At 44.1% G+C, this 11,899-nt stretch overlaps 1 protein-coding gene across 1 annotated transcript in view; it reads right to left on the bottom strand.

Moving 5' to 3' along the window:
* LOC308495715 (uncharacterized protein) overlaps positions 1-7,985 on the bottom strand; it is a gene marked incomplete at its 3' end in the record, with an annotated part of 29,132 nt that extends 21,147 nt beyond the window's left edge. Inside the window, exons 1-3 of the mRNA XM_081080702.1 lie at positions 7,408-7,985; positions 3,868-3,982; positions 3,532-3,705 (exon numbers count right to left, since the gene is read on the bottom strand). Of these exons, the coding sequence (XP_080936828.1) occupies positions 3,532-3,705; positions 3,868-3,982; positions 7,408-7,658 (540 nt within the window). The 5' untranslated portion in view covers positions 7,659-7,985. The remainder of the gene's footprint in view (positions 1-3,531; positions 3,706-3,867; positions 3,983-7,407) is intronic.
* Between the last annotated feature and the right edge of the window lie 3,914 nt (positions 7,986-11,899).

Here is an 11,899-nt window from a genome sequence, read left to right as displayed (position 1 = left end):
GAGGCGCAGCCTCGCCACAGGACACCCATCTGTAGTCAGGGCTCAAGGGGACCAGGCTTGATTCTTTCAGAGAAGCTTGACATCCTTATTTCTTCATGAGTCTCCAAAACTTTCGATGTTGACTCAACATATGGAGGCAAACGAAACATATCGAGGAGCCATAATTAGTCCGTGGCCCACTTGGGATGTTTTATCTGCTGTTTCCAAACGTTTGTGTATAATGTGAATATTTGTATGTAAAATCTTTCTGTTTTTTAGTATCATATGCTTCATTAAAAAACTGGGCCCCAACATGCAATAAAACTGTCATTTAGACTCATTACACCCACTTCAAGAATTTTTCCCATTCTTATTCAAACCATAATCTATTTGTATTCATTTTTCAGATTGTTAACCCAATGGATAATTATATTATAGGACTGCTGACACTAAATTATTGACACTTCCCATCTGTATTGCTACTAACTTCACGGGATTTCATGTTTAAACCTACCATCGTGATTATGCCACGGCTCTATGAATTTCACAGACATACTGAGAGAGTTTATCACACACCTTCGATCATTGCAGCATCATTTACGGTGGCCCAGAAATGGAAACAACAAAACTGTCCTTCAATAGATGACTGGATAAAAAAGATCTGGTATGCATACACAATGGCATACTACTCTGCCATAGAAAAAAATGAAATGCTGCCATTTGGGACAACATGGATGGATCATGACATTATTATGCTATGCAACACAAATCGGACAGAAAAAGTCAAGGACCATACGACTTCACTCATATGAGGGATATGAAACTGAAAGCAACAGACGAACAAGACAAGGAAAGAAAAACTCATAGACACAGACAACAGTTCAGTGGTTACCAGAACATAAGGGGGGACGGTGGATAGTAGAAGAGGTAAGGGGGGTCAAATATACGGTGAAGGCAGAACTGACTCTGGGTGGTGAGCACATACTATGACATATAGATGACGCATTATAGAAATGTACACTTGAAACCTATTTAAATACAATAACCATTGTCATCCTAATAAATTTAATTAAAAACAAAGAAAAGAAAACTGGAGATTTACAGAACAACAGGCAAAAAAAGCAGGTTCACAATTTCCTATTACTGCAGGAAAACCCCGCGTGCAGTAAGCATTTGTTGATCTAACAACCTGAGCACAAACAAACATGCAAAACTCTTAAAGGGCCCGATTCTATGCATTAGGAGACCACCCATCAGCAAGTTTCTAAAGATTCTCTGAGCACCAGTGAATGACTGATGGCTGAAAGGAAAAAGGTGTTCTTCTTTAAGCCAGTAGATACTGCCAATGATATTTCCTTCCACTTCTCGAGCCCAGAGGTACAGACAGTTCAAAAGTCAGGCAAAGAGTGTTGGGAAGGAGAGAGCTGAAGGAGAATCACCTCTCAAACTCCACCTCTTCTAGAGATTTCTTAAGTATTTGAGATCTGCGAATTGATATATTGCACTAGTAGTTCTTAACCAAGAGTTGTATCAGAATCTCAGGGAAATATTTCTAAACAACACATGTCCAGGCCTTATTAGCTTTCCATAGTCAAAACCTTCAGGAAGAGCCTAGCTTGTAAATGGTTGTGAATGTTTTTAAAGTTCCTAGGGTGACTGTGATTCGCCAGCATAATTCTAGCCGAGAACTAGTCCAGTAGACGATCACTTCAGTCTCCTCTTCTCTCGCCTATGTCACCAATTTCCTCTGACATTGAGGATTAGGCCAAATAAAAGTGGAAGAGACATGTCACTTATGAAAACCACACTTAATTTCCTGGGTAGGAGTGGAAACGGGATTAACAATTAAAATGCAACTTGATTTCATTATTGCTAAACCCCTTACTTCTCATGGGACAGTCTACATTTCACAGCAGAGTTTAGACTCTTCCCTAGGTGGCTCTTTCTGCCAGAACAGATGACATGTCACTTAATTGTCTGTCCTTCCCTCCTTTCCCACTTAATTGCCGCCTGTTCACTGCAATCTGGTGGATTCGGAGCCTTCCCAGATGTGGTCTCAGGGGAATTTAAAACTCACTAACTCTCTCTCCCACACTAAGGATTATTATCCCCCAAAACTGAAGAGGACCTTGACTAAGCATATAAACTGGAGGAAAACAAAACTAAAAAAAACCTCTTTTTATTAATTAAACTTATTGGGGTGACATTGATTAGTAAAATCACGTTGGTTGCAAGTGTCATTTCTATGATACAGCATCTGTATATCGCATTGTGTGCTCACCACCAGAGTCAGTTCTCCTTCCACCACCATATGTTTGACCCCTTTTTCCTCATCTATCACCCCTCCCCCCTTTACCCTCTGGCAAATATTGAACTGCTGTCTGTGTCCATGAGGTTTTGAAAAACCTCTTCTTGTTATTTCCCTTCAATAGCCAAATTTCCAAATTGCCCTGCATATTTCTGATAGTTATTTCCTTTCCCTTTCCTTTTTCCCTCTTAGGCTTTGGCCAATGAGTACTAAATAGCTTTATATAAATCATTTGTTTACAAATAGCAATTTGTCAACAGCGGGAAGATTTCTATGATATTGTAAAATGCTTTTGTTTGTTTGAGTTTTAAGGTAAAGCCGATTTCAAAGGCAAATTTTGCTTTCCTGCATTGTTTTGCATTAATTGGAAAACAACTCGGACGTGAAAAAACACTTAAAAAAGGAAGTGTTGCCTGTAATAAGTGTTGTTTTCACACGTAATTTATCATAAATGCATAAAAGAGAGCTGTGCCCTCTACTGCTACTTTAGAGGTATCATCACGTAAAGTAAAATTTTAGAAAATTAAGTTCCAACTGTTTGCATTCAGGGAACGCTTGAGCTTCCAAAGGTGTAAAATTGACCCTTCCTCTGTCAACCAAGGGCATTCCTGCTGGGGTTGCAGTGGCGAGCGGTGATGTACGTCCAGGAACAAAAAGGGGTGAACGCGTCCCCATCACCTGCTCCATCTGTACACCTAAAACCCGCCCAGCACCTCCGCCAGCCTGAGCAGGAGCCCCACTCCGAGGTGGAGACCCCAAGGGGGGCCGTGACTGGCAGAGTGGCTAGGAGCACAGGCCGATGCCCTTGCTGGATGTCCAAACGTGCTGGCCCTCCTGCCCTGATCTTCAGAATCCCCGAGGCCTGGGGTGCTCAGGGCCTGTGTCCTGCTGCTTCCCCTCCCTACCTGCACCCCCCAGCTCCCTGGCTGGACCCAGGCTCACCCATCTCCTAGGCCCTGCCCTGCAGCAGCCACCCCCACATACTTCCCTCCCCCCGGGTCGTCAGTCCTTGGTGGGCTCTGAGCCTGCCACCCACTCCCACGCAGTAACAGGACGGTTACAGGACAGAGCTGGGCCCTTTCTGTGGCCACCTCATTTCCCCTTCCTGACTTGGCTTTGGACTTGTTTCTATGGCGACAGGGAGCGATGTACAGCATGCAGTATATGTCGACTAGAAATAAAATGCTTGTGACTGAAACACACGTATAACAAATATTGTGTAAGTACAGTCTGTGGATCTATACCTCATTGGTTGCTTCCATATCTGCCTGATGTTGCAGCAGCTGTTCAACTATCGCGGTGTTTTGCCCCATGGCCGCGTAGTGGAGAGCCGTGTTGCCACGATAGTCCTTCATAAGTGGATCCGCACCATGTTGTAGTAGGATTGTTGCACACTCCTCTTCCTGGCTCTCCACGGCCTGTCAGGATTACGTCATTAAATAAACGGTAAATTATGGGAATTCAAAGTAAGCATTCCACAAGTTTCCACAATTAGTTATAGTTAATTGAGATAAATTCATTTTTATTCTAAATACTAAAATAAAATCCATCTCCTGTTGACAGAGCTGGCTACCACATACCTTTATTAGAGCTGTCTTGTTTTTGTTGTCACCGAAATTCATCTGGCATTTTTTCTCTGCTAGAAGAGTCACCACTTCCGAATGGCCAAAGGTGCAGGCCAAATGGAGAGCAGTCCTATGAGGGTGAGAGGACATTTAGGACATTACAGGGCACTGTCTCAAACATGCAGCTCTGCACGCAATTGTAAACATGACGCGCCACTCCAATGCCTTCAGAACCAACATGGAGTTTTCTTCTGCACAAAGTACAATATTCACGAGCTCTGGTTACTCGCCACACTAAGGACAGAGCAGCCTATGTGACTACAGAGAGCATGCCCTGGGGAATCAGCTCAACTCGGTTTGATCCTAATTTAACTCGACCACTTATTAGCTGTCCCTTAGCCTTTGTGTGCCTCCATTTCCTCATCAACAAAGTGGGGATAAAAACAGTAGTTAACACTGTTGTGGGCTCACATGGGAATCTATGTAAAGTGTTTACTTAGGTTCCTAGCACAAAACACACAGCTCAATAACTGGTAATATTATCAGAATCATTACCATCACTACTACTTTACAAGACAACATTTCAATTAAGTAAAATGATATCATTCCACCTACTTTCCAGCTATGTTTTAAGGATTAAGAAAGAACACTGTATTTCAGTGGTTCTAAGATGCTTCTTTTCTCATATTTTAACACCTCTGACTCTGGAAGGCAATGTATAATTCAGAATGCCTTGAAAGTATAGTTGGCAGCATTTAAATAATTTCTTACTGGTATTTACAAGAACCGGCATCTTACCACCCTGACGTGAAGTGAAATAATGGAAACACACCAGACCTTCCACAGTTCTCGTCATAAATTGGCGTCTAAATAAATGTTCATTCTTAAGAGCATCATGGGGAAAGAGGACTAAAATCACAAAGTAATTCTTGTTTTGATTTTCAAGAAACTTGAAGCCAAAGGAGACTCAGCATTCAAGTGACTAAGGATGGCTCCTTTCATTGTCTGTTTTGAGTCATAGATTACATGAAAATCGGATGATTTCCAGTGATCGATACTCGTATTTAATACTATTGTACACTAGGTAAACAGCAAGTTTGGTTACTGTTCACAATGTCCTAACTGTAGAAATCCTTTTATTTGAAATGAGGGAGGAAAAGCTTCAATGGAGATTAGGTACTATTACTTCCATTTACAATTTTTCATTTCGTTCCTACTGGGCAACATAAAGTTTTTAAGGATGAAGAGGGCCTGAGAGATAGATTCTGAGAGTCCTGAGTAGACTGTGTCTGCTCCGTAACAGTTATTCAGTGTATATTTGATGAATAAATGGATTGAAAGAAGGGATAACTACACCTGGAGAGTTCAATGTTTTTAAACAAAATGTTTATAGTAAAGCAGTACTTCTGCAATAGTAATAATCACTTATATGTGCTATTTTTGATTTCCATAAAGACAGAACCAAAATGATGAATCAAAAATCACTTAATGTTATAGGTAATGAAGCTCTATATAATAAAAAAATAAGTGTGTACAGAAATATAGATACATGAACTTCTACAGGCACAGATAAAAAGACTGCCTTTACTTCTGAAGAGGCTAAAAGTTGCCAGAAAATACCAATCTTTAAAAAAAAAAAATTGAAAATAGAAGTGAGAAATTGTTTTAATCTGTACAAGATTCATATTCCTGGGAATAATGAAATATTACCTGGGACTACTTTATTAATAATAAACTGTTACTAGAATTTCTGTATATGTTCAGTGTAGAGATCAGACTTTTTAAAAAAGAAAATGTCACTGTAGAAATACTCAGTATTCAAGTTTGCACATATTTTTGGCTAAAATAACATCGTAGTCTGTGTGTGTGTATAATCAAAGGAATTCTTTCTCCTTTTCCAATCTACCAAAGTACATCTTTGCATGTAAACATGTATGTATTATCCATACCACCTTCAGCGGTCTCAGGTAATTCCATCCTACAGATGCACTGCAATTTATTTACGAAATCCGTTGATGTGAGTTTTTCACAATACATTGATATTGTAAGCAGTGCTGAGAAAAGCAAATTGTATGTGATTTATATAATTATTTCATAAAGATATTTTAGCACTTGGAATTGATGAGTAAAGGGAATATACATTTTTAAATGTGGTACTTATCACCAAAATGAAAAGTCACCAAACTTTGAAAAGTCTGAAGCAACTTAAATTTGAAGCAGAAGTACAAGTACCATGGCTCCTCATCTTCTCAACCTTTGAGGATGGAAAAGAAGTTTTCATTTCTCTTTCAACTTTAATTCCTTTTTTTTTAACCTGGGACATAAATATTGGTCACTTATAGATACACAGAAAGAACTTGGTCCAATTCAAAATTCGAGCGCTTTTTTCTCTTGATTTCAGACACTTCTCTATAAAACAAAGATACACTTTTCCCTGATATGTGTATGCTGTACATAATTTGCAAGTACCTTTTCTTTTATTTTGTTAGTATTATTTTCGGATATACAGAGACTATTGATTTCTTATATTGCTCAACCAACCTTCTGAACTCTTGGTTTTTTGAAGTCTTCGCCAACATAAAAAATTGTATAAATAGGCATTTCTGTTTTCTTCTGGTACTTTCCTCATTTTGTACATTTATAATTTTTAATCTACAGTACATCTGGAACTTATTTTTGTGATATGAAAATCTAACAAATTTTCTCCAAATACTGAACAGGTATTTCTCCATCATTCATGAGTAATTCATATTTTCTACTAACGCGAAATGTCATCACTATGAAGCTCTAACATCCTGCATATATTAGGGTGTTTGGGCATTTTCTGCTATATTCCAATCATTTATCTCTCTTTTCAGCTCTTAGTAAAGAAATTGTGGCAATAGAGCACCCGTTGACACCTAGAAGGGCAAACCTTTGTCTACTATACAAAATGATTCTTAATTTTATCACTACAATCAAAGAGACACCATGTGCAACCCAAAACTTTTAAAACCCTGAGAGTTTAGTTGGCTTATGGAAAACTGATAACTAGAGGAAGAGCACACACGGTGAGAAAACGAGTCTTCCTAGACAAGGCCACAGCCATCTTCCACTGGAAGCTTCCCTTCTAAGGCCCCTCAATAAACACCATACATACATGGGTGGACACTGATGTAAAACGGATACTGGGTTTTAGCTGAAGAACTTTTAGCCCACAAGTCGCTCTATTATGGGAATCAGTTTTCTCATTACGGACTTTTCTATAGTGTTTAACAATGTGGTCTAAAACTGTGCACATCAAAAGTAAAATGCTGCATATACTTGTTTTCATTTCTATTACTGATATTTAGTTAAATTGGTTTAACATTGTCAGTAAAGTGCTTTATAAGGGGAATTATGAGTGACGGGACCTTGAGAGTTTGTCCTGGTGCTCACCACGTGGGCCTGGGCCCTGGCCCCCAGGTAAGGGCCCCGCCCAGGCTGCGCTCCTCCCGGGGGAGCCGGCAGGTGGGCCCCTCTCCCAGGCCCCCGCCGCCTCCGGCCCGTGCCCAGCGGCCCCCCAGGCCCGCTCACCTCTTCTGCAGGTCTCTGTCGTTCAGTCTCTCTGGATGGAGCGAGAGCAGCCTCTGCACTTCTGATACGTTGCCCGTGGCGGCAGCTCTGTAGATTTCTATGCGATCTCTGCCTTGGTTGCAGTACCCGGACTCCGAGGTGACCCCACCTCCAGCCTCAGGCTGCCAGCCACCACCATCGCTCTGGGGTCTCCTTCGGAAACCCAAGCGGGACCTGACCTTCTGAAGCCCAGAGCCAAAAAACTTCTTCATGGCCAAGCCACGGGCTTCAGAACCTCCTCCGCACTTCTCACGCCTGTTTTCTCCGCGCCCAGCCAACAGTAGCCTCTAGAGCAGCCAACTCCAGTCGCCACAGTATCCCCGCAGGACAGCAAGGCGGTTTGGAATCTCTCCGCCCAGAACGGCCGTCACCAAGCAACGGTGCACGGGGCAGAGGCCGAGGGCTGCGCGTGCGCACAGAGCCCCGTGGCCAAGGTCAAGGGCACCCGGAGCCCACGTGCAAGGCCCAGGCGCCTCAAGCTTCAGAGGTGGCCTGTGGGCAGCGCTGAGTTCCATTCGGACCTCGGTGGGCGCTGGCCCAGGCTTCTGCTGGGTCGTCTGAGCAAAATGAAATACGAAATTTCATTTCCTGAATTAAGAAAACAGGTATGTAACAGGCAGAGAACTTGGGGGAAGCAAAAACCATAAATGAGAGAAGAAAAAATACCTTTATGTACCCTAAAACTGAAATGTATTAATTTCGATTTATAAAACACAAAAGCATTTAAAAGCTTGATTTCCCAGAGAAAACTCTTGTATTTTTTTTTGGGGGTGAAAATTGCTTTAATCAAGATATTTCACTGAATTATAAAAATATGATACTTTGTGTTTTTGATTTTTGGAGCCTAACCCCTTTTGTAGGAGCTCTTGTTTCGCATAACACGGCAGTTTTAGGGCCCTGGCAGCCCTGCCGCACGGGGGCCACCTGTGCACCACACGTCACAGGGGTGTGGCCTGCCTCTGAGGCCTCCGTGGCGCGGTTCTCCCGTGGGGATCCCGCTGACAGCGACAGCACCTCCGAGGGTGCCCTTCGCGGGCCTGTTACCTCCAATGACCGCGGAGCCATGTCCGTCCGCTCTGACCCAGGGCTCGCCCCCATCTGTCGGTCCAGAACGACCTACAGTAGAAAAAGGCAGAACGACAGGGGGGTGGAAAGGCGGACTTTTGAAAATCCACAAACAGTTGAAAGCAGACAATCGCAGCCATAGAAATGAACGAGAGCCGAGGCACTGAGACTGGAAAGGGCAGAGAAGGGGAAGGCGGACCCACAGAGGACTTCGGGGAGCCTCGGGACGCAGAGCGGCTGGCAGGCCGCGGGCGGAGGGCCACGCACCTGCGCCACCTGCGGGCGGCCGGGTCGCCGCGCGCCGGGGCTCCGGGCCCCGCCCCCGGGCACAGCGGGACGCGGCCACCTGTCCGCGGACGGCGACTGGGCCCGGGCGGCCGGGGAGCAGCGCCGCCTTCAGCGGGGTGGCGGGGCCGAAGCGCACGGCGGAGAGGCAGCCGGTGAAGCCCCGCGCGCCGGCTCGCAGCGTGTCCGGGTCCGCGCCGGGGGGCTCTGCGGGCGCAAGAAGAGGGCACACACGTGAGGCGGGGCCGCGGGCGGGGCCGCGGGCAGGGACCTCTCTGCGAAGCCTGGGCGCGGCCTTCCTCGGGAGACGCGACAGGGCCCCCTGTGGCCTCGGCCGAGGACCCGCGGGACGGCCTGCCCGCCGCCAACTGCACTTTCCCCAGCGGCGTTCACCGTGACAAACCAATGAAATCCCCCGCCACTTCCGTTTTCAAATGATCATTAAAGTGGGCAACCTAAATGAGCAAACTAAACAGAAACAGTCTCAGAGATATAGAGGAAAAACCGAGGGTTGCCAGATGCTGGGGGGTGGGGGTGGGGGAGAAGCCGAGGGGACCAGAAAGTGCAAATCAGTAGCCACAACATTGCCACGGGGATACATACGAAAGACACTTTGGGGAATGTAATCAACAATGCCGTGAAAACCCTGCAAGCGTCAGACGGGCACCCGTCCCATCAGACAGACCGCCCCACGGACGGTGTAGACGCCCGACCCCTGCAGTGTACACCCGAGGCTGAACAATACTGAATGTCAACCACAATTTAACACATATATAGCCACAGGATGTGGAGTACAGCATAGGGAATAGTCAGTGGTACTGTAACAGCTATGAACACTGCCACAGGGGTAGTACATTGGGGGCTTATCACTTTGTGAGGGAAACTCTTGTATTTTGAAACGTTTTATTTTCAACCTCAATATCTATCACCTTAGACCCAAAAATCTTCTTTAAAAATTGGAGTATACTTTGTACTTATCTGCTTTTTGAATAAGGCCTGTGAAACTAGAAATCTCTTTCTCTTTTCAGTATATATGTTAAGAAAGAAAGGAAATTTGCTGTTTTGCCTCAGGATTTCACCAATTTATTCAGTCTAGAATGGCTAGAAAAGATCCACATTTCCAATCCTTTCTTTAGTTGGTATTATATTCACTTGTCAATTTGTGACAACTGGACCAGTATTATTATAGCCGGTTTGATTTTCAAACACCTTTTTAAAAACCCACCTTAAATTTGTCACTTAAATCCTTCAGTTGTCTTTCCAAAGGTGAGTTTGCATTAAGTTAATCGATTCATAACTAACCACTGTTCTGTTCATTTTTGGCAGTGTCAACACACTTGTCTGTACAATTATTTTGCCAATATTTGAGTATTTAATCATTTTTTGTCATTATAAAACTGAGTGGGAAATATAAAAATGAATTTACCAACACCCAGAAGCACAGATCATACAGACATAATACAATTATTAAACTTAGACATGATTAGGCATTCTGAGAAACATCCTTACGTTAAGTGAAACAAATTAAATATGTAAATCATTAGAAATAAATCATGGAAGATTATAGCTAAAAATCGAGGTAAAAATCGAAGTAATCGAGGTAAAACCAGTAATAGCTCTGACAACTTTCTTGGGATGAAACCCTTACATTATAACACGTTAAGGCTACTATTAGGTTTTTGTGCTTTTAAGTTGCATATACATTTGAACCTAAAATGCTATGAACTAATAATCACTTCTCCGTAATCACTACGTAAGTTTGGCAGCTAGTGGAAAAAGTATCTACTATTATTCTAATCTACCATTTCAGAGGAAAGAGTCCAATTTTAGCTGTTGCGTTTTTCTGAGTTTTCAGAAATGGATTCCAGCAGAGAAAGACTATTTCTGATGCTCTGGAGAGTATTTTGGCCTTTTTGTCACAAGCACTGAGTGCAAGTTTTTGGCAGTGCTTCTATATATTATGCACCTCCTAAGTAGTGGACGTAGCTGTTTCCAAGTGCAGAAATTTTCGATCTTTGAAATTTAGCAAGTTACGATTCTACATGACACAATATTTTACTCTAGATGAAGAGTATTTTTCAGATTTTTATGTTATGCTTGCATAGAGTATTATTTTCATTATATTTCCAATATGCATTATTACGTAAAAGTTCAACTTACATTTTCTTCAATCTGGGGCTTTGCTATGCATTCTTTTAGAGGTGTATTTTGATGAACTAAAGTTTTTAAAGTTTTGAAATCCCATTTTTCTTCTCTTTCTCCTCCTTCTCCATCTTCTCCTCCTCTTCCCCTTCGTTCTCCATTTTTGGTTAGAGCTCTCTGTGTCTTCTCTAAGAAAATGTTGCCTATTCCAAGATTACAAAAAAATTCATCCCTGTGTTGTTCTCAAAACAGACACCGTCTTTCCCTGAAAATAAGACCTAGCTGGACAATCAGTTGCAATGCATCTCTTGGAGCAAAAATTAATATAAGACCCGGTCTTATTTTACTGTAATACAAGACAGCACCGCGAATCCTCCCCGCCCCCTTTCATCTCCCAGGAGCGCCAGGCGCCCTCCCTTCCCGCCTGCCTCGCTGGCCCCGCGCCCAGCACCAAAAGAGCTGGACAAAACGGCGAAAATAGGGAGCGCACGTGCCCTCGGGTTCCAGGAGAGACCAACACAGGGAAAAGCAGGCAGGCGGGCATGCACACAACCCACACAAGGAGGGTGTCTGGGACTGCTCCTCTCCTCCCGCATTCGGGACCCCGGGGCTCGGAGCCCGGCTGCAATCCGCGGACCCTGGAGGTCTGCGCCGGGGTCCCACGGTGACTGACAGCGCCCGGGCACTGCATCCGCAACGGAGCCCAGCCCCGGGCACCACGGCACTCCTGTGGGGAAGCTGCCACTTCAACTCAGCCTCAGATCGTCTGTCCAGTCGGTGTCCCATCCAGTGCGTCCGTCCCCCCTCCTCCCCAACTCCCAACCCCTGTCTGTCTGTCTTCTGCCACCTCCAGGGAAGTGGTAGCGGCCCCGTGGAGCCACAGATGGCGCTAAGGGGCCTCGCTGCGGGCAAGGAGTAAAAGGCAGTCCACCCAGGCAACGTTTGCAGGAGGCGGGGAGCA

The sequence above is a fragment of the Rhinolophus hipposideros genome, assembly GCF_964194185.1.
Source record: "Rhinolophus hipposideros genome assembly, contig: HAP1_SCAFFOLD_89, whole genome shotgun sequence".
NCBI classification, from domain to species: Eukaryota; Metazoa; Chordata; class Mammalia; order Chiroptera; family Rhinolophidae; genus Rhinolophus; species Rhinolophus hipposideros.
Note: the sequence above shows the minus strand (reverse complement) of the source record. Positions and strands in the feature narration are given on the sequence as shown.